Source organism: Tauraco erythrolophus, chromosome 1 (assembly GCF_009769465.1).
Source record: "Tauraco erythrolophus isolate bTauEry1 chromosome 1, bTauEry1.pri, whole genome shotgun sequence".
Taxonomy (NCBI): domain Eukaryota; kingdom Metazoa; phylum Chordata; class Aves; order Musophagiformes; family Musophagidae; genus Tauraco; species Tauraco erythrolophus.
The window spans coordinates 53,262,115-53,283,720 of NC_141465.1; the positions used below are offsets into that span (position 1 = coordinate 53,262,115).

Consider the following 21,606-nt stretch of genomic DNA (forward strand, 5'->3'; position numbering starts at 1 on the left):
AAAATCAGAGGATCGTTTCAAGCAGTCATTAAAACTGAAGGAAAAAAAAACGCCAAGTGCTTGCAGATAAATTACAAGTGGAAAAAGAGACTAAATGTGATTAATAAATTATTCCTCACAAGTAACTCTGGTAGTTCTCATGTAGAGAGCAATATTTTGTTTGCTTCTAGACTGCTCATGTAACAGTCTCACCAGGGCCCTGAGCTCCAGCAGCTAAAACAGTCTCCTGAAATTATGCTCATTGCATTTCTTCATCCACATATTTCAAAGTAATTGCATTATGATATTCTCTGTTGTAATCACAACAGGTAACTATGTATAGCAAAGACATTACACATACTACAATGATTTAGGTCGTGCATTATTTACAGTGGGTGAAATGCATTTATCCTGGAAAAACCCTTTCCAACTAAGTACAGTGTCAGATAGAGCAGGCAGAAGTACAGAAGGAAATTCAATCCTCTGAACCTAATATGGTGACGTGGTGTCTGAAACTGCAAACTGTTGAGCTCACCGAAAACTGACTTTAACACACTTAACTCACAGTGTACCTTTTGCATAGCCTCGAACAGTCCAGAAGGGCCTGGTGATATGGTCTTCTTCACAATAAATATGTGCTTTATGGAGGTATTCAAAGAAGCTCTTAATCTTAGATATCTGCTTGCTGGTTTATTAGCAAGGCCTTTGTTAATTTTGTAGAGGTATGTATCACTCTGAGTTGGCCTTAACACAGACCCTACAGAAATGAATGTCTTTTTTTCCTACTAGATGTAAAAACACCATAACGTAACTGCAGATGAACCACTAGGGGTTGGGAGAGGTGGGAGAGAACAAAAAAAAAGTGAAAGAGCTCAGGGAATTTTTCCCTCTAACTACATGGGACAAAAGGCACTTTAATTATCCTCTCTAAAAAAACCCCAAAACACCTATACTAGGATCTAGTTTAAACTAAGTTCTACAACCACAGTTGCAAGAGAAATAGTGCTGAAAACTATATAACAAGAATTATCGACTAGGAGTCCTCCTCAGCTCAGTTTTTGAAAACTATGCTGAAGATAATGAGATGTGCAGTTCAGTTCTTGCCTTTCCTAATTGTATTTTCCTAAAATACTACACAAGAAATATATGAAAACATAGTTCTTAGTCAATGTTTGGCCTGGAGCCATGTGAGTCCTGTCTACAGAGAAATACTCTAATTTGGGAGAAAGTTAGTTGAAGCAATCAAAATATTTTGATCTGACATGTGTCATGAATGAATGAATGACAGATAACTGACATACATTGTATGCATGGTTGTGTGTTTACCTCCAAACTGAAACAAATTCTGTTGTATAACACAAGGTTTAATAAGCTTTTTGCTTAAACAGACCGAATTTTCTGTAAACATATCTGATATCCAGCTCTCCAGTAACATGTCTTTTGAGATGCCAGGCTGAAGGATCTGAAAAATCCATCCTGATGGCAATTTTCTTGTGAAGCTCATCTCTATATGTTAGTATGGCTGGACAGACAAAAAGTGGATGTAGCTCCTGATATGAGGTAGGCAAGGGAACTTTTCAGTTTTAGAGGAAATGTAAGTGTGCACACATGCTTCACAGGGAAAAGCCTTTCAAAATAAACTGTGCTGACATCTATTTGTTTTATCTTCCCCCTGTGCTTTTTGAAGTTAACAGCAGTGTGCTGTGCTGAACAGCTGAGGAGGTATGGAGATCTGCACCAAGCCTTTGGGACAGCAGTGCCAAGGAGTGCCTGGGGCAAGAAACTCTTTGGGAAAACTAGAGTTGGGAGAGATGCAGCATCTTAAATGATTGCTTAAAGCACAGATAGATATGGTGCTATTGCTACTTTGGTTCAGCAGGTGACTAGAAAGAGCAATTCAAAATATGTTGTTGCTTAACCAACATATTGTTAAAAACTTACCTGACACTACATGTTGGACAAAAGCTAAATAATAAGAGATTTTTAGTGAAGACTTTACTCTCAAAAATAAAAGTAGCAGGAGAAGCTCCTAACTTAAAGCATATAAATAAAATACATGTAAAAGTTTTTGCCAAGCTTTTTGAGAAGTGATAACAATCATAATGATCAGTTCTTATCTTGATGTGAAAGTTATTGTCTTGCATGCTAAAAGACTTTTTCTTTTCATTATAGGGTTTCCATGGCAACTGCATCCTCCCAGGTTCTAATTCCTGAAATTAATCTCAACGATACTTTCGATACTTTCGCACTTGATTTTACCAGGGAGAAGAAATTGTTGGAATGCCTTGATTACCTTACAGGTAATTTTTTTCTCAAGGTGCTACTATTATATGTTCCTCATAAAATAACAGTGATAAGATTTTCTTTGTTCCTCTCTGTGATCAGTTGACTTTGGCTGACTGCCACATGCCCACCAAGCCACTCTCGCGCTCCACCTCTTCAACAAGCCACAGGGAGAAAGTAAGATGAAAAGCTCGTGGGTTGAAATAAGGACAAGGATGTCACTCAACAATTACTGCTACAGGCAAAACAGACTCAACTTGGGGAATATTAATGTGATCCATTGCCAATTAATTGTAAGAATAGGATACTGAGAAATAAAAACAAAACTGAAAACACTTGTTCCCTACCCTATCCTTCTTCCTGGGCTTAACTTCGCTTCCAACTCTTCTGCCTCCTCCCCTCAAGTGGCACAGGAGGACAGGAAATGGGAGTTGCAGTCAGTTCATCACATGTCATCTCTGCCACTTCTTCCTCCTCCCACTCTTCCCCTGCTCCAGTGTAGGCTCCCTCCCATGGGATGCAGTTCTTCATGAACTTCTCCAACACAAGTCCCTTCCACAGGGTATAGTCCTTCAGGAATGGACTGCTCCATTGCGTGTCTCCCATGGGCCATGGTTCCTGCCAGAAAACTTCCTTGTGCATGGTCTCCTCTTCACAGATTGCAGCTTCCTTCAGGGCATAACCACCTACTCCAGTGGGGGTCCTCCATAGGCTGCAGTGTGGATATCTAATGCACTGCAGTTCTTCATGGGCTGCAGGGGAACAACATGTGTCATCATGGTCTTCTCCACAGGCTGCAGGGGAATCTCTGCTTCAGCACCTGGAGTGCCTCTTCCTCCATCTTCACTGACCTTGGTGTCTGCAGGGCTGTTTCTCTCAAATTTTCTCACTCCTCTCTCTCCCAGCTACTGCACAGCCTTTTTTACACTTCCTTAAATACATTATCACAGAGGCACAACCAGCATCAGTGATGGACTCAGCTTTGGGCAGCAGCAAGTCTGTCTTAGAACTGGCTGTGTTCGACATGGGGTCAACTCCTGGATTTTTCTCGCAGAAGTCACCACTGCAGCCCAACCTCTACCAAAATCTTGCCACATAAATTCAATACACTTTCCCTTTTAATCCTCAATACACTACCCCCAGCAGCCCCAGAATGCCCCAGGAAGGATTAAATGCTATAGAGGACAACTGGGATGCATTTGCTACCTCCTCTCCTTGCACTCCTCCCCACTAGGGTGTGCGCAAGTGGGAGTGAGAAATGATGAAATTCCACGGGAGCAGAGTGAGATGAAATGACAGCTGGAGCTCAACCTGGAGTGGCCAGAGGAGGGCGAGCAGGGACCAAATCCTACTTCCCAGAGGAGGGATGCTCCATGTGTTACCCCCTCCCTTGGGCCTGCCACCTTGTTGCAGCAGATTGCAGCCTAGCAGATTTCTCATGAGCAACCAGAAGCTGTCCAAGCAATCAACATCAAGGGCTCAGCAGTGAAAGATGTTTTCTCATGGTGGTGACACTGTGTATTTCCCCCATCACAGAACTGGAGGACCTCGCTGCGTCTGGGGCCAGAGAGCGTGCAGTGTGCTCTGCACCAGGGTGTGGGATGGGTTCTTCACAGAGCAGAGCCCCAGCTCGCTTCACTGAGAACCTTGGCCTGAAGAAGCCTGCAGGATTAGACCCCTACTGAAGGCCTGAGTCATGTGTGATTTCAGAGTTTATAATGACTCACAAAGAGAAATTACTGTAATTTAGGGTGTTTTGATTCCAATGCCAGAATCAGAACAATTCATTCCAGTTCAATTGAAAACAGAAGAGACATGGGGTAGGTTTTAATTTTACAGGATCTTTAAGCATCTGCTGTTATCAGTGAGAATTTGCAATGAAAGGCACAAAGCACTGTCAGAAAGGAACTTGAAGACATTTCCTGTGCCCATTCTCTTAGCCCGGTTTGCAGGAGATATACCCATGTTATTTCAGAAGAACGTGGGAGTGCGGAGCCTCCTCATTGCCAGCCACTGGATCTTTTCCATGCAGAAGGCTGACTTCCTGCTTTTCTTTAGAGGAAAGTCTGAGAGAGTTGTTGTTCAGCCTGGAGAAGACTCTGGGGAGACCTTATTGTGGCCTTTCGATATCTGAAAGGGGCTTATCAGAAAGATGAGGACAAACTTTTTAATAGGGCCTGTTGTGATGGGACAAGGGATGATGGTTTTAAACTAAAGGAGGATAGATTCAGACTAGAGATAAGGAAGAAACTTTTTACAATGAGGGTGGTGAAACACTGGAACAGGTTGGCCAGGGAGGTGGCAGATGCCCCATCCCTGGAAGTGTTCAAGGCCAAATTGGATGAGGCTTTGAGCAACCTGATCTAGTGGAAGGTGTCCCTGCTCATTGCAGGGGTGGTTGGGACTAGATGACTTTTAAAGCTCCCTTCCAACCCAAACTATTCTATGATTCTGCGAATAAGTGAACAGATTAATACTGGGAAGAGCAAGGCTGCCTGCATGCACCGGGCAGCACCACCCTTGCCGTATAGAGCTGTGGGGTTCTTGCCATATCTGAAAGAGATTTTATCTGCAAGAAATTTCAGTATCACTGTGTGACTGGTGAATACAATCATACTCGAGTAAATGATACACAATAATAATGTGGTGAGATTAATTTGACACATTTTCTGCAGTACTGTTGAAATGTTATGCTGTCTGCGTCTCCCCAAAGTCCGCTGGAATTTTGCCACCACATTGAGTATTCACCCTAAAATTATAAAAATCTAAGGACATGAAAGGAAAGATTAAGAAAAAGCCAGACTCATTTGTCCTAATCTAGGAATCTACCTGTGAAATAATCAGCCTCAGTTTCCTTTATAGTTGAAGAAGAGGAATAACCACCTCATTTTAAGGCATGTATATCAGGTCAGTTGACTCCATTCTGGAGGTGCCTATTTCTCCCAGTTGGCTCCAAACAGAGGCTAGAGAGACTCCTTGAAATACAGATAATTGTGTTTTTAATCTTTAAAGTTGTACAAGGTGAATTCTATCTAGCAGCCTGTTCCCGTGTTCCCCAGGTCTTCTCTTCTTTGTACATCATGTCAATATTACCAGCCTAATTGCTGTGCACTGCAGAAGATGAAAGTTGTATCTGTACAGAAATGAAGAATGATCTTGCTACAAAGATCTTTTCTATGGTCCATCATGCTGGCTGTGTCATTTACACAGCTCCTTCTCTCCTTCCTATCTCATCCACTGCCTTGAAAAATTGCTCACAATGCAGTCTAAGGGAACTTGCAAATGTATCAAGCAGTTTAGCTGTTTTTTCCTAATCTACCATTTTTATCCTTGCCTTTGATGCCCAGTGAAGAACAGTTTTAGCTGGCTCTGTCTTTGTACTATTTTTTTTCATATTAATAAATAGCATATGGCTGCAATGGTAAAATCCAAAACACATGTCCAAATTATCTGAGCATAAAATACAACCTATGCAGACAAGTTAAAGTACGTTCATGTAAATATATGTATATATGTAATATATATGTGTATATGTATAGTCCCAAGAGTCAAATCCACTTGATTATTCTCTATTGTTGTTCAGAAACTAGAGGAAGATTTATTTTATTTTAGCTCTTTCAGATTGGTGCATGGAATCTTCATAGGTCTTAGACTGGAAACTATGTGACAGAGTGAATCGGGCTTTACTTTTATCATGTTTTACAGTTAAGTAAAATGAGACCATTTGTAAGTCCTAGTGGTACCTCTATGTTGTGAATTAAGTGAAGAAGCCTATCTTATATCTATCATTTCTACCACTTCTGAAAAAATGTCAAAGTCTAAATTCCAGTTTCATTCTCTCTGCTGTCAGTTGCCTTCAAAACAATTGACCTTCGTTGTCTTCTGGAGTTTTTCTTCTCCTTTGGTTCTTCCCAAGTGTACTGTTTGTGAGATCTCCTTCATCCTCCATCTCCCCAACTCCAGTTTTCTATGTGGCACATTGAAGTTTGCATCTTTCTTTCTTCCTAGGTTATTTCTTTCCCAGATATAAATTTAACTAGTTCGTGCTTATCATCCAAAGCTTCTGCTATCCAAAGGAAGATCTCTGATATCTCTCTGAAAGTTGCCAGCCAGACATTGAGATGTCAAGCTCAGTATATTAAAACAATACCTTTAATCTTCCTCTGACTGTTCTATTCTCTGTATATATAGCCTTGATGTCTTTTGAAAGCTTTCTTATCTTGTGAGTTGCTCAAGCTCTTCATCTGGAACTTGTCTTTTTCTAAACATGTATCTAGCTAGATCCAAGCAATGCATATGACTTGCAAACTCTCTGCGCAATATTACTGACATAAGGATTTTTTTACTCATTGTGAATCAAAAATACTTGTTCCATGTCTTAATACTTTGAAATGAATTGCACGAACATCTATACTTTGAACTTGCCATTTGGTCTGTTTCAGAAATCCCCTTTGAAACAATGATAAATTTTCTTCATCCATCACTTTAGCTATGACTGCACAAAGAAATATGTATTGCCTAGCATATGCCAGCATTTTTTCGCACAAAACCAACTTCATTCTTGAAACTCTTCACAATCTGTCTTTCCTCTTAAATGTTTCAGTATTAAAAGATCAAAAACCACCTCCAGCCAGCTCAGTCTCGTGCTTTGAGTGTAATCTCTTCCCATTCTGTTGGTTTTGAAAAGTTCTGGTTTACTCAAAGACTATGGCTAGGTGGTTGTATTACTGAGGTCTTGAAACCAACTCATGCACGACATGTTACTAATACTTCAAATTTGTGTCCACATCTGATGTAACTGCGTTTTTCAAATTCCTGCATGCTGGTTCAGTCCAGTGTTATGATACACCATGGAGCCAGTAATGAAGAGCTGAGAGAATTTCAGAGCAGTTTCCTCATCTCCCTCTGTTCATACCAGCAATATGAATATTTCTATCACCATTAAGTCAGGGAGATGGCTTATGTCTTCCTTCTTTACTCAGTATCAAAATCAGTAAGGAACCCTTACAAAGTCAATCACCGCGTGACAGCAGGGAGGCAGAGACCAAGCAAACAAAAGGAAGCTGAGACAGTTTTACTCAATCTCTGTGACTTTGTGTTGAAAGGATTTAGATATAGTTTCAATAGCCACCCAGGAACCACTGCATTCATGCAGGGATTCACCAGTGAGAGGTGTCAGTTTCCCTAAACTCAAGTGTATGGACCATGTGAGTGTCGTGGTTTAACGCTGGCTGGCCCAAGGAGCTAAAAATTTTTCACCTTTATGTTGCCAGTCCAGATCCATCTGAGCCACTTTATATCGTGTTGGCCCGATCCACCTTCTGATTGTTTTGATGTTCTTCAGTGGCCTGATTCTTAAGGTACATGAGCATCTACGTGATGTACTTTTAAAATTAGCTTTTCAACTCAGGCAGTGATACCTTGCCACAATGGGGCAACCCAGATAGGTTTGCCTCTGCGCTGCAGTCAAGCAAGACAAGCAGTTAAAAACTCATTGGGGCCATGACTCCTCAGGTCATCAAGGAAAAGATGCAACATATAGATGGGCTTCTGATCAAGGGGTAGACTTAACTAGGGACTCTATTGCACAGGTTATCCATGAGTGTGAAAACTACTTACCTGCTGGGGTGGTGCGAGAAGCAGCAAAGGCCTTGATGTTGTGTAAGCACTGCTCAATAACAAAGTCAGTAACAAAAATGTCTCTGTATTATCAACACTGTTTTCAGCATAAATACAAAACATAGCCCCATGCTAGCTACTACAGAGAAAATTAACTCTATCTCAGCCAAAAACAGCACAATGAGTGCTTTCAGTCTGCCTCAGGGCAAAAGCCATGTAGATGACATTGAAATGAAGGTGAGTTAGGCTAACCTGGTTGAGAAGGGAGTGGAGTAGGTATGCTCACAAGGTCAGTTACTTCTAGGAGCAAATTGAAGAAACTACCATTCTGATATTAGTTGCTGCCTTTCAGGCACTTCAGATGTGGTTCCTGACTACTTAAATGTGTCTGCTGAGTTTTGAGTTGAAATCATACAAATGAACTAAAATAGCCTTCAGCAATGATTTTCTCTCTTGTCAGAGAGTGTTGATTCATGAATGCAGGTGGATGAAAGTCATAGTGAGTAAAGCAGTTACCACTTGCAGATGTTTGCCCTGGTCCTCTGTGGAGATTGCCACTCCATGACCAAGCAATGCTACAGAAGTTTGGAAGAAATTCCTCAAAGCATTGCAGCTTTCCTTGTGCCTTGCTAAGTCTACTGGCACTGATTCCAGGTTCCCTCACTGCTCAAGGCTGAAAATTTGGGGTTTTCAAGAGCTGCTTCACATTTTTTTCAGCTCTCCCTAACATTGGGTAGCAGTTTGTAAGCAGGAGACTGCCAATCACTGAGAGTATTAACGGCATCAGTTGTCAAACTTCAGTCTTGTTTGGCTGCGAGTCAGTGCTCTGTCCTGTCCTCACCCTGAAATGGACTGGAAAGGCTCATGGACAATCACTACTTCTCCACTGGGAAACAGGACTGAAGGGTGGGTATAGAATCATAGAATCATAGAATCATAGAATGGTTAGGGTTGGAAGGGACCTTAAACATCATCTAGTTCCAACCCCCCTGCCATGGGCAGGGACACCCTCCACTACACCAGGTTGCCCAAAGCCTCATCTAACCTGTCCTTGAACACTTCCAGGGATGGGGCATCCACAACTTCTCTGGGCAACCTGTTCCAGTGCCTCACCACCCTCAGAGGGAAAAATTTCTTCCTTATATCTAATCGAAATCTCCCTCTTTCAGTTTAAATCTATTGCTTCTTGTCCTATCACTACACACCCTTGTAAAAAGTCCCTCTCCAGCTTTCCTGTAGGCCCTCTTTAGGTACTGGAAAGCTGCTATAAGATCACCCCGGAGCCTTCTCTTCTCCAGGCTGAACAGCCCCAACTCTCTCAGCCTGTCTTCATAGCAGAGGTGCTCCAGCCCTCAGATCATCTTCGTGGCCCTCCTCTGGACTCGCTCCAGCAGCTCCATGTTCTTCTTATGTTGGGCACTCCAGAGCTGAACACAGTATTCCAGGTGGAGTCTCATGAGAGCTGAGTAGAGGGGCAGAATCACTTCCCTCGACCTGCTGGCCACACTTCTTTTGATACAGCCCAGGATACGATTTGCTTTCTGGGCTGCCAGTGCACATTGCCGGCTCATGTTGAGCTTCTCATCCACCAGCACTCCCAAGTCCTTTTCCTCAGGGCTGCTCTCGATCCATTCTCTGCCCAGCCTGTACTTGTGCTTGGGATTGCCCTGACCCACGTGCAGGACCTTGCACTTGGCCTTGTTGAACTTCATGAGGTTCTCACAGGCCCACCTCTCCAGCCTGTCAAGGTCCCTCTGGATGGCATCCCTTCCCTCCAGCGTGTCCACAACACCACACAACTTGGTGTCATCTGCAAACTTGCTGAGGGTGCACTCAATCCCACTGTCCATGTCTCCAACAAAGATGTTAAATAGCACTGGTCCCAGTACTGATCCCTGAGGAACACCAGTCGTCACAGGCCTCCGTGTGGACATTGAACCGTTGACCACAACTCTTTGAGTGCAACCATCCAGCCAATTCCTTATCCACCGAGTGGTCCATCCATCAAAACCAAGTCTCTCCAGTTTAGAGACAAGGATGTCGTGTGGGACACTATCAAATGCTTTGGATAAGTCCAGGTAGATGATGACAGTTGCATATGAGCCTTTGTGTCTTCCACTGCTGGTCTTCCCCTTCCTGAGCAGTGATGGAGCACACTCAAGGCAAGACCACATTGGGGAAGGTCCTGGCGCAGCCTTGAGTTTGCTTCAGAGTCTCCATAGAGCTTCCCCTGTGGCACCTGAGCTCTGTAGCAGTACAAGTAAATTTGATAAGCAAATCACGTACTATCAAATGTTATAATGAAGATAACTAATTAAGATCAATCTCTTTAATTGCATTATGGACTTAAACTTTCCAAAGGAGTATGTGCTGTGAAATGATGAATTTGGCAGTCAGACTCCTACATTATTTTAAAAGTCGTAACAAACCATTTGCATGTAGACTTCCCCATCTGTCTGCAGGAGAAACACACACATTTTGTTTTATTCAGAGTGATTTATGAAATGAGTGCTGCTGCAGAGCTGAGTTTTGTGAAGTATGGTCTCAGGTGGGTGTGGGTTAATCACAAGAGCAAGGGAAAAGATGTCCTGCTTAGGTCAAATCTCATTTTTCTGTCATTCTCATTACGTGAAGGCTATAAGGCCAGCCAGGTGTGCACATGAAGAGACAATGTAGGCTGTCATTTTCAAAGGAATTGAAGACATTATTGAAATGCAGTTTACAGTTCATGAAACCTTCAGTAATTGTTACTTTCCACATATTAGTATTTATTATCTGTGTTGTAGCAATAGCAAGTACATTTCTCAAGTAAAAGGTTTTGCTCTGCTAGGTGCAGGAGATGACTGAAGATTTTAGTTGAATACTAGTACAGAAAAGACATGGATTCATTTGTATATCTGTAATGAATATTTCTTTCAATTTTTTCTTTTTTTTTTTTGCCTTTGAAGGACAAGCAAAAGAAAAAGCCCAGTGACTGTTTTGCTGGATACATTTTTGAAACACAGCTGATAGGACCAATGCGGTACTGCACAGCTCTCACTACAGTTAGTTGGCCTCAGTTAGTACACAACCTCTAAACTGCAGCACTAATCTTTCCAGCACATTGCAAGTTTTTTTCTCATCCTTTTGTTTTTATTGCCCTCCTGGATGACTGTTCTTGTTTTAGTTAATTTCTCCCTTTCTTTATTAATACCCATCTGTTCCAAGGGTTCCTCTGCCGAGTTAAAAAAAAAAAAAAAGGCATTGGTAAGCTTCAGTGCTGCGATATTTAGAGCATCACAAATCATGGTCATATCATGAAACACACTTGAATGTTTCCTTATGCCCCTTGGTTGAAAGAGGCTGCTTGGAAATGCATCTGCACTTTAATCCTTGAGAACATACATCAGTAAACCAGGGACATGAAATATAAAAATTCTTAATGGAAAGTAAAATAGATGTTTCAGAAAAATAATATGTTGCAAAAGTAAAGGTGAAATTCCTTCAGAGAGACTTTTTTTGAGGCCTTTATTTGTGGCTAACAGAAGTTAAAGAGCTGACAGGAAGAATAACATTCAGAGTTGCATTCCTTTTGCTTTAATACAGGCATATTGTGGTTGTTTCAGCTTGAATGCCTTCCTTCCTCCTTCTGTGACAGCTGGGAGGAATACTATTAAGCATAAGGACTTTTTTTTTTTTTTTACATGTTGCTGGCATATAGGGAAAATAATTAGGAATTAAGCTCCCATCAAGACAAGCATGGAGGAAGGCCCACCAGTCTGTCAAAGAAAGAGTCCTTTGTTTCTTATTTAGGTATTTGTCTTTGTAAAGAGCGCAAACAAGGAAAATTAAGACCTAAGAAGTTTGCTTCAAGTTTCACTTCTTTAAATAGGTCTTTAAAACAAACCTATGTGTTAATATGAGAGAAGAATGCGTAGCTTGCTACACAGAGATCTTGCTTGTTGATTAAAATAAACAGAGAGACAACTTTTTATTAAAGTGTTTGGTTTGTTTTCTAGAATTATTTGGTTAGCAGTGACGTTGAAGATTAAGTCGTAATAGTCATACAGTCATCATCCTATGATAAGAACTCTTTATGTAAGCCTGAAAAAAAGGGAGTTTATAGCCAACAGAAATTATATGCATCTGCATTAGGAAGAATAGACAGGAAATAAATAAAAATGAACGTCGAGGGAGGAGAAGACTGAGCATGAAAGCATGAGTGTTTGGAGGCTTCCCCAAAGCTGTATCTTTTAAATGCCACTTGTGCCAATCTCTGGTAAGATAGGCTAGGCAAACACTGCTTTCAAGTCAACATTGAAGAGTGCTGACTCTTCAACACTCTTGATATTTGCATCAATGAAACTTTGATAATTTTAGTGTGATGGTCAGAAATAATCCTAGAAAAAGTAACGTGTCAGTTGTACACATTTAATTTAATTTCACCACACATCACTTGTGCTATGGCATCTGAAACTAAGGCTACTTTAATACAAAATGTTTTCAATATCTGGAGATCCTAGGTGGTTATATTGATAGCAAGAATTCCTTTATGACAATTTCTTGATAATCAAAGTTACCACTGGAATTAGCAAAAAGTTTTTGATAAGTCCATTAGATGTTATAGCTACAAACTCATACATCAGATGCATGCCCTCTCAGGTGAGAAGTGAAATATTTTATTGATTGTGTCAGTAAGCCGCCTCTGTTGTATCTCACAGCTCCCAACCCACCCACCATTCGAGAAGAGCTCTGTACAGCTTCTTATGATACCATTACTGTCCACTGGACGTCAGATGATGAGTTCAGTGTGGTCTCTTACGAGCTGCAGTACACCATCTTCACCGGACAAGCTAATGTTGTTAGTAAGTATAAACCTGCTTTTTTCTAGTTCTATTTCCATATGTTTTCTCTGTAAGCCAAGTGCCTTTAAATATAAATGTACTTATATGTCAAGAACAAAAGGAAAAAATATTTTCTAGGAAGGTTTAATGCCAAAATTTTACATCCAAACTAATACTGATTTCAAAATGTTTTAAAATTCAGAATTATTTCCATTAAAATTTCTTGTATCTTTTCTGGGAGTGCCATGTAGTGGGACCTTTTGAAGACTAAAACCAGCACATATTCCCAAAGGCACAGATATTGCCCATGCTAACAGGGCTTGTCTCTTGCTTCCTAGGTCCCTTGTTGCAGATGTAGCAGGGACAAAAACTTCTGTTCCATTGTCTGAGCTAGTCAAGCACTTCAGACCCTATGTTGAACTGGTCATTAGAACTGCAGCTCCGCTGTCATTTAGATACCCTTGACAACTGACCCTTCATCAGAAATACAAATTAAGTCCTTCCCTCTGATTTTTACTGTCTTCAAGGCTACAAAGCATACATCTCAGTTTGTATACTGAAGGATAAGGCAGCAGAACAACAATTAATATGGTAACTTTGTTCAACTTCTAATGGCATTAACAATCGTTGCTTTATATTTTGTATTGTAGCACTTTTTTTATTAAATACATTCACAGATTCAGAACAGACTTTCCTTAATGAACAAACTTACTAATCATTCCTTGGATTGTTTTGTTATTAAATAACGATTCCTCTGAGAAAACAATGTTGTCTAATCTTTGGCCAGGAAGTCAACACTTCGGAGTTCAGTGCATAGTGGTCATTGACTATGAATTTGGAGAAGTCATTTAGCTTCTTCCTGTTCCCCGTGTGTTTAATGGGAATACCACTAGCTGACACGTACTTGCTTTATGAAACAAAGATTCTGAAGTGAACCAAATCAATCAAAAGGTGGAGTTTGCTCAGTCGACATGTATTTAAATTGGGAACTCATTGCTGCAGCAGGTTGTTGTGGTTTTGAGTTCAAGAAATGACTGGACAGATCATGCAAAAAAAAAATCCACTGAGAACAATGAAGTACGGAGACTTCCTCCTGGCTCAGGAAGTCCCAGAGCTGTAAGCTGTTGAGGCCTAGGAGACCGTGGTGAGAAATGGTCGCTGTATGCTTTCCCTGTTTCTTAACACCTTCCTATGCTCTTGCTTTTGTCAGTCAGATACCCCAGCCATGCACTGAGCTAGATAGGCTTAGCTCTGACCCAGTGCAGAAGTGTTTTTCTTCTCACACAATTTGTTGAAATTCTTTGATGAAAGTCAGTGCTGTGAACATATTTACATGCTTTACGTCAGTGGAAAGACGGTATGGTCTATGCCAAGTTTCAGTACTGAGCCAAACTGTTGCACTGACTCCTCTGCTGCTGTGTGCACCTCATTTTCTCCATCGCTAAACTGGAGTTAGTTTTCCAAGCCATCTGAAAGGATATCTGAGGATTCACGTGCTGGCATTTTAACACCATTTTTAAGTAGTATACTGCGAATGTATTATGGTATTCAGGATTGCCTAAAATATAAGGTGTACTATTGAAAATTTGATGAGTGTTTTTCCAAAACCTCCATTTCACTTAACAGCCTAATTTTGGACAACACACTGTAAAATTTAAGACTGCTGGAAAAACTAAGTAAACTTCAACACATGCTCCGACATCTGAGCAAGCTGGATAATAAAAAAATCTAATAGTGATTTGGAACAAATTGGAGCAAGGTAGATAAGGAAGGAAGGAAAAACTTCCCTCATTAATCACTACTAAGCAGCCAGGACTTTAATACAGTACATTGTTTTCTAACCCATTTTTATCTATGGCTTAATATTGGAAGACTTTATGCAAGTCAGTTATTGATATTATGCGTGAATATGCCAGCAGAAAGGTGTGCCATTTGCACAAATCTGTGATGGGGGTTTTACTCTTTGCTTACTAGTGAATAAATAACAAGGTATTTCATTTTTAGGCTGTATTGCAGGTTTCCCATGTGGAGGTGAAAGCTTTCATCTGCAAAATATGTCTCAATTAGTCTACTTTCAGAGATGCAATATGATAATTTTGAGTATAGCATGAATTGCTCAGTGTGCAATCTGAACGTTTATTTTATCACTTTGCAAAAATAGTGTTATTAGAAATGTGAAAAGAAAACAAATTAACACTGCAAGAAACTTTGTTTACAAAATGCTCTAAAGACCATAAATGACAGTAGAAAGAAATTAAATAACAGACCTTTTTTTTTTCTTTTTTTTTTTTTTAATGCAGCTAGCTCTTATGCAAATATCCTGGCTGTTAGTTTCAATTTTATTGAAATCTATAATGTTGACCCAAATTAAACACATGTATACATAAGTATATGTCGAAGGGTTTTCTAAATATTGTAAAGCCTTTTTTTAATCTCGTTACTTAATGTAGACTTGAACACCTCCAATGGAGATGTTCTCACCAAATCTAACTGCTACAGATCTGCCCAGGTTTCTAACACATGAGGCTTTCCCACTTCATTCTAATTTCCACTGGTACTGGAGATTTGCACACTAATGTCCTGATTTTACTCAGAACACTGCTTAGATGTTTCTTCGCTTTGTTGGATTATATTCTTTGTCCTGCAGAAGGGCCTCGGATCCCAGCTTTTCTAAATGACTTTCCAAGATTGTCTCTAGAATATGGGAGTGTACCTTAGTGGTGTGGTTGAACACAGAGCTATTTTCACCGTAAGTGACGTTAGCAGGCACTGCACTGCAGCCTTCATGTTTTGACGAACTGACGCTAGGTGATAATTTTAAATTCTATTTCAGTGGAATAGATTTTGAATTAGCATTAATTTCTTTCCATTTATGGCATTTGCATGCTGTTGCACATAGTTGTTTTTTAAATTTATTTCTCTGTCATATCCCAAAAAGTTTCCATTAGTATCGTGTGTTGCCTGTAGCAGATAATGTAAACAGGTTCATAGGTTGTCTTCGGTTCTGTGTTTTTGTAGCGATGAATTAGTCACAAGAAAGTAGCTAGAGTACTGCATCAAGCCAACACGCTTTTTTCCCCTGAGGCAATAGGGATCACTTTGCATACATACCCACCTACTGTCCTAGTAGAGACTGTTATTTTGGAATCCATTTCTTAAAACTACATAGCCAACTGACTGCACTTTCCACTCCTCAGTACATTTCTCCCACCAAAGGCATATATTATTCAGAGATTGCTAAGAATTCCGTAACAAAAACAAGCAATGCTATGTTTTTCTAGTGTATTTTGTATCCAAGATAATCAACTATATTCTTTTTTATTAACTGAAATATTGGAGAGTTAACATTTGATGGAAAAGATCCAAATAGAGTATTTCATTTTGAATCCTATTTCATACAGGAAAGATTATTTCCAAATGTGGCCAAATTGTGTGGCTATTAAATGCTTGGCAGCCCCTTTCTGTGTATAAGAGCAATATAGAACTTTAAATTAAGCAGGCTTTTACTAAAGCAGTTGTTCTCAGAGTTATACCATTCACACATTTGCATTTCTGAGAGGCAGCTAATCACCTGCAATCTGCATATTGTAAAGGCTTTTAAAATGACTTTGTCACTAGCTAGCTAACATACATTATAATTTCATTATCTCATTTCAATAAATTTTCAAGTATTTATTGAGTAGACTTTTTTTAACATCACAGAATTGGCTTTAGTGTTCTTCAGGAAGGTTAAAATTTAAACACCTAGTTTTTTACTAGCTCAAATATAAGCTGTTTTCATGAAAACCACATTTCTCTCTTCAAGACAAAAAGCAAATAATTCTCTCTTTCCTGGTAAGTGGAATTTAGGTTAGTTAGTTTCATCAGTTAAATACTAAAATGTACTCTATTAATGATACAGCGTACTGTCAGAACCTTCTCAGTGTTACATGGTTACTCTTCCTGTAAGATAGGATAATTTTTTTTTGAAGGATCTAAGACAGCTAGGAGCCTACGTTTCCATGAAAAACAATGAGCTTATGATTCACCAATTATTTTTTTAATATTCTAGCTTTTGTCTGTTTCTGGAAGTTGTAATTTACTAAAAACAGATTCCTTACAATCTTCAGATTGCTACTTAGGATTTTAGTGAGCATGTTTTGATAGCACAAAAGCAAGTTTGAGATAAAACAAAAAAAATCTTCTGCTTCTTGAAGAGTATAAAAAGTGTATTTCTTTAAAAAAATGCAATGTGTTTTGCAGAAATCCTGCATATATTATTTTCTTTCACATTGGAATGCAGAGTGGAGGTGGAGAGCTATCTGTTACCTTCACCTACTGTATTTGTTCTACCAATTTGAATTGGTAATAATTTATTTAAATAAAGCATTTTACAATAATTAAAATACTCAAGAGATTAAGTAACCTTTGCATGACTTTTGTGCTCCTCTTTCAGTTTTCAAGAAGGTATATTTTATTAAAATATACCCGTGTAAATTTTAGGAGGATTTACACCTTGAGATTTTTCCCATCTGTTTTTTAAAGTGCATCAGCAGCTGACACCAGGGAAATAGCTTTACAAATTATTACCTCCAGACTCTGAGAAACTTGTTTTGAAAACTCACACATCCTGTACGGACATCACTGTGCTCACCGCACCATTCCAGGATGTAATTTAAATTATCTACATTTTTGTAGGCTACAGTTTTAAAATGCATTGTTTTACCACCTGCATAACCCTGTAAAAAGCCCTGGGTTTGTGCAATAAGAAACCTGAACATGGCCTCGATTAGAAGTGGGCACAATAGGAGACCCTTAGGTCCTGCTGCTGTGCCAGTGAGAAGATGTCTGCTTTCCCACTTGACTTGCTGCGACTGGCACAGAGCTGAGGAGGCAAACGCTACCCTCAGATGCCTGCGGTACCAGGTTACTTACTCATTTCCCTCAACTTTCTTAATCATCCTCTTTCTTCTCTGAATAAAGGCTGCCCTGACAGGGCATAACCTGAGACAAATTCTTTTGATGCAATAGCAAAATATTCTTTCATGCCTAAAAGCTTAACTTGACTGCCACTGGTTACCATTCTCCATTTTGAAGGATTTCAGACTTATAGTTTAACACCATCAAAACATCATTCTCAAGATTTTTGAATCAAAGTTCAGTTTAAAGCCTGTTATTCAACACCTCACTGTCAGGAAGCACACGAACACGTCACTGAGCCTCTTGGTGCAGAAGCAAGTGCCACGCTTGTTGGGACAGCAAGGTTTCTCGAGCAGAGTAACCGAGTCAGTCACTGCACATCCAACATTTATTGTACACCGGTAGTCTGAGATGCCCAAGACATGAAGGAAAAAGAAAAGAAACCCAAGGTGTCTTGAGTTATCAAAGAAGATAGAGCCTTCCCCTAGAACATGAGTCAGGTCAAACGGAGGGTTCCCAACTCTCTTTATTTAGGGTAAATAAATAAAAAAAAGAGCATTTAGGGTAGGCAAGGTCCTAACTCAGGAGCTCTGCCCTTTGTTCAAGGCCAGGTGGGATGAATCTATACCTGCCTGTGAGTGTTTTGCCATTAACCCCAGCTGCAGAAGCCAAGATGTAGCAATACATAAAATTTTTGTGGCTCTGCCTTCTGTACACAGAAATCTGAATTAGCCATTAACTGGATTATTTAATAATACAATAATTTACCGTGTATGAGTATTTACAAATTAGTGAGTATTGGGTATGTATAAATCCACGTACACGAGAGGAGAGGATAGGCTGGAGAGGAGACTTATAGGAACGCTACTGTACCTTTACAGTCCTTCATATACCTATTTTGATCCAAGTTTTGTACTTTGCTAAGGAGTGATCAGCCTCTGGAGCGTAACATTAAAAGTGTAATGCAAGCTTGAAAAACGTGCCCTTTAGAGAGTTGTAGTGCCTTATACAAATATAGTTTTGAGGTGACTTAGCAAAAATCTTGGCATTTCTGTGTCTGCGTATGGATTTGTTTATATATGGCCTACGTATGTTATAGACCTTTGCTTTCAAAGTGTGGTTATGGAAGGAGAAGACACTTTGGGAACACTGTCTGGATTTGTCCCACTTATGATCATATGTTATTTGATACCTCATCAGAGGCACCTGAATTAAAGATTCCTTGGTCATCCTGGACTTCCTCTAAATCCAGTGCTTCATTTTGTTTTAACTTAACACTTATTTTGAAATAGCACCTACGAGTCAAGTAAATGATGGTCTCAATGCAAAAATCAATGTGGTAGTTCAGCTACAGAACACTTGTGCCTTTGCTCTAATACCTGCAGCAAATTTTTATTGGGAAAAGATGAGGATTCCTGTGAGCAGTCAGTAGAATATTTTATGCCAGGAAACTGCTGCTTTTATTTCCTTTCGTCCTCTTAGGAAACTCATTCACACGCCGCCTAAAAAAATAAATATCACTCAGTAGGTACGGTTCAGTGAAATAAGATGTGAACTGATGTTGCTATAAGCAGTTTACCACAGGTGGTAGGCACAAATGGGATTTTCATGGGGTATAACACTGGGTGTTTTTTTTCAGGAGGTAGACAGATGATTGCTCTATATGATCAAGTTTTTCAGTAGTCTTGAGAAAAACAATTTCTGCTTCTATCCACATATAGCAAACTGTTTGAATCCCTTGAAGTTGATATTTAGGGAGGCTACATGTGGTCAGGATCTTCACTGGATGAAGCATAATGAACATACTGGAATTCTTTTTTCCCACTTTACACCAGGAAATTGCAACAAAGAAATATTCTCATTCTGGTAAATCATGGCCTAAAGGCCACAACGCAGTTAAGAGTTCAGCCACAGCCTTAGTCTTCCAGACTTCAAATGAGAGTGATGCGGGGGTTCATCTCACCTCGTTTCAGATATCTGAAGTTAGAAATCTTGCGTACGCTAGTCACCCAGGCTTCCTCTGTGCCCAAGAGACGAGACACACTTAGGGCAGGATGTTCACTCCTGGCGAAGTGAAAGAAACTACTCACTGATTTCTGCCTCTCCTCAGAGTCCAGAAAATTATGTTATCTTCATTTGATAATGAGGTGATATGAGTCCACCTGAAATTGTGCCTCTGTTACTCGTTTGCACAGCAGGGTGAATAGCTGCCTGCCTCTCAAGGATCTATATAATACAACAGAACTTTGAAACAAAAACTACATAATGCTTAGATTGAAATTTGAGATATGAGTTCTGTTTCTAATGATCTTTTGTTATGAAAAGCACATCTCAAATTAGGAAGGAATCTCCCAGTATGGTTATGAATTGTCTATGAATCTGTAAACCTGTATCACAGGTCTTTTTCTTTCAAGTTCTATGTCCAGCAGCCTTTTAATTTTTACTTTACATAAAGGTTTTGTACTGCCTAATATGCAGAGCTGAAATTACTACTGACTTTTAAGGATTCTCTTCACTAGTACTTACTGGTTTGCAGGTAAAATATGAGTTAAAAGTGGAAAGCTGTTTTTTAATAGCACAGTATCTTTCATAATATGTTCTATGCCCAGTAAAAGCAGATACCAAGATGTCTGTCAAGTTCCTAATCCAGCCAAGCATTTTTCTTTTCAGTTTTCCAGCCTTACATATGCACACACATGCATACACTTCCATCTGCATATATCTTTTTCTAGCTGTATAGCTGTATAAAAGATTGTGAATATATATGCACTTCATGAATGTTTAATTTGTTATTGATGTAAATATTTATAATAAGAGAGCAATCAGACTGGGGATCCATTAAACCAGGAGCTGTTCATAATGTACAGTAAGTAATATGAGTGATTGACTACTATTGCAGTTACATCACAGTAGGAAAAAATTATGTAGATGAATAAGTTCATCTAAGTGGAGTATTTCCGTGTTTTGCAGATGATATTGTGCCTTCCTTATTTTACCCGCTTCCTATATATTATTCTTCTGTGGTAGGCATCAAACACACTTGAAAAAGTTTGTAATTAGAAAATTATCCAGTTCTTCCCCAGCTGACTTCTAACCGTGAGGACATAAAACAAAAAGTTGCATCCATTAAATTTACTGGCTTAGCTTAGATCCTGGCAAAGTCAGGAGTGTAAGAGCCAAAGCTTGCTCTGGAGCCCACACTCTGCCCTATTTGGCCTCCCATGATTTGTCTCAGGTCCTGAAGAATGCATACCTGGGTACTGTCAGCAAAGGTGCCTCCCCAGCCCTCCTATCTTTACTGCTTACGTTAATTTTCTGAGGCTTAAATTGAGTTTATGACTTCAAACAGTAGATTGATGGGATCTCCACAATCCTCTACTCCTTAAGCAATAAAGAATTCCTTGTGCTGGGGTATGAAAAATCTCAGACTGCTCATACCTCCACTGAGTCATTTCTTAAATGTCCATTTTTTATGGTTGACTTCTCATAGCAAGAACTTAAAAGGTACCTTGGCTGAGGGCTGATGAAATGAGTTAGTAGCATTAAGCAGCGACTTGGTAAATGAAACAGCACTTTGAAAAGTATGGAAGCAAATTTTGTGTTGGTCCTTGGGCACTTTGGAGTGCTCTAAATGTTTCTCTCTTAAAAAGTCATTTCATATGTTATGACTGACGTGTTCTGTTTGACATTGCAGGTTTATGCAACTCAGCCGACAGTTGGATGATTGTTCCCAATATCAAACAAAACCACTACACGGTGCATGGGTTACAGAGTGGCACTAAGTACATCTTCATTGTTAAGGCCATCAATCAGGCGGGCAGCAGAAGCAGCGAGCCTGGAAAGCTCAAGACAAACAGTAAGTAATGTGAGATCCAGCACGCATGCATTCTTCTCCTTCCTTGCCTTCCTTTTTAGGTTTGATCTTTGGAAGGTGCAAGAGCACAGAGCAGCTTAACTTGTTTAAAGTGCTTCTCACATTGAAAGCCACTTACTCAATTGAATT

The 21,606-nt window shown here is 39.8% G+C and overlaps 1 protein-coding gene across 2 annotated transcripts in view; it reads left to right on the forward strand.

Moving 5' to 3' along the window:
• MID1 (midline 1) overlaps nucleotides 1-21,606 on the forward strand; it is a 104,317-nt gene that overhangs the window by 78,279 nt on the left and 4,432 nt on the right. For both annotated transcript variants that reach the window (XM_086609424.1, XM_086609429.1), the window contains 3 exons: nucleotides 2,152-2,279; nucleotides 12,582-12,725; nucleotides 21,298-21,459. In XM_086609424.1, coding sequence (XP_086465550.1) covers nucleotides 2,152-2,279; nucleotides 12,582-12,725; nucleotides 21,298-21,459 — 434 coding nt within the window. The remainder of the gene's footprint in view (nucleotides 1-2,151; nucleotides 2,280-12,581; nucleotides 12,726-21,297; nucleotides 21,460-21,606) is intronic.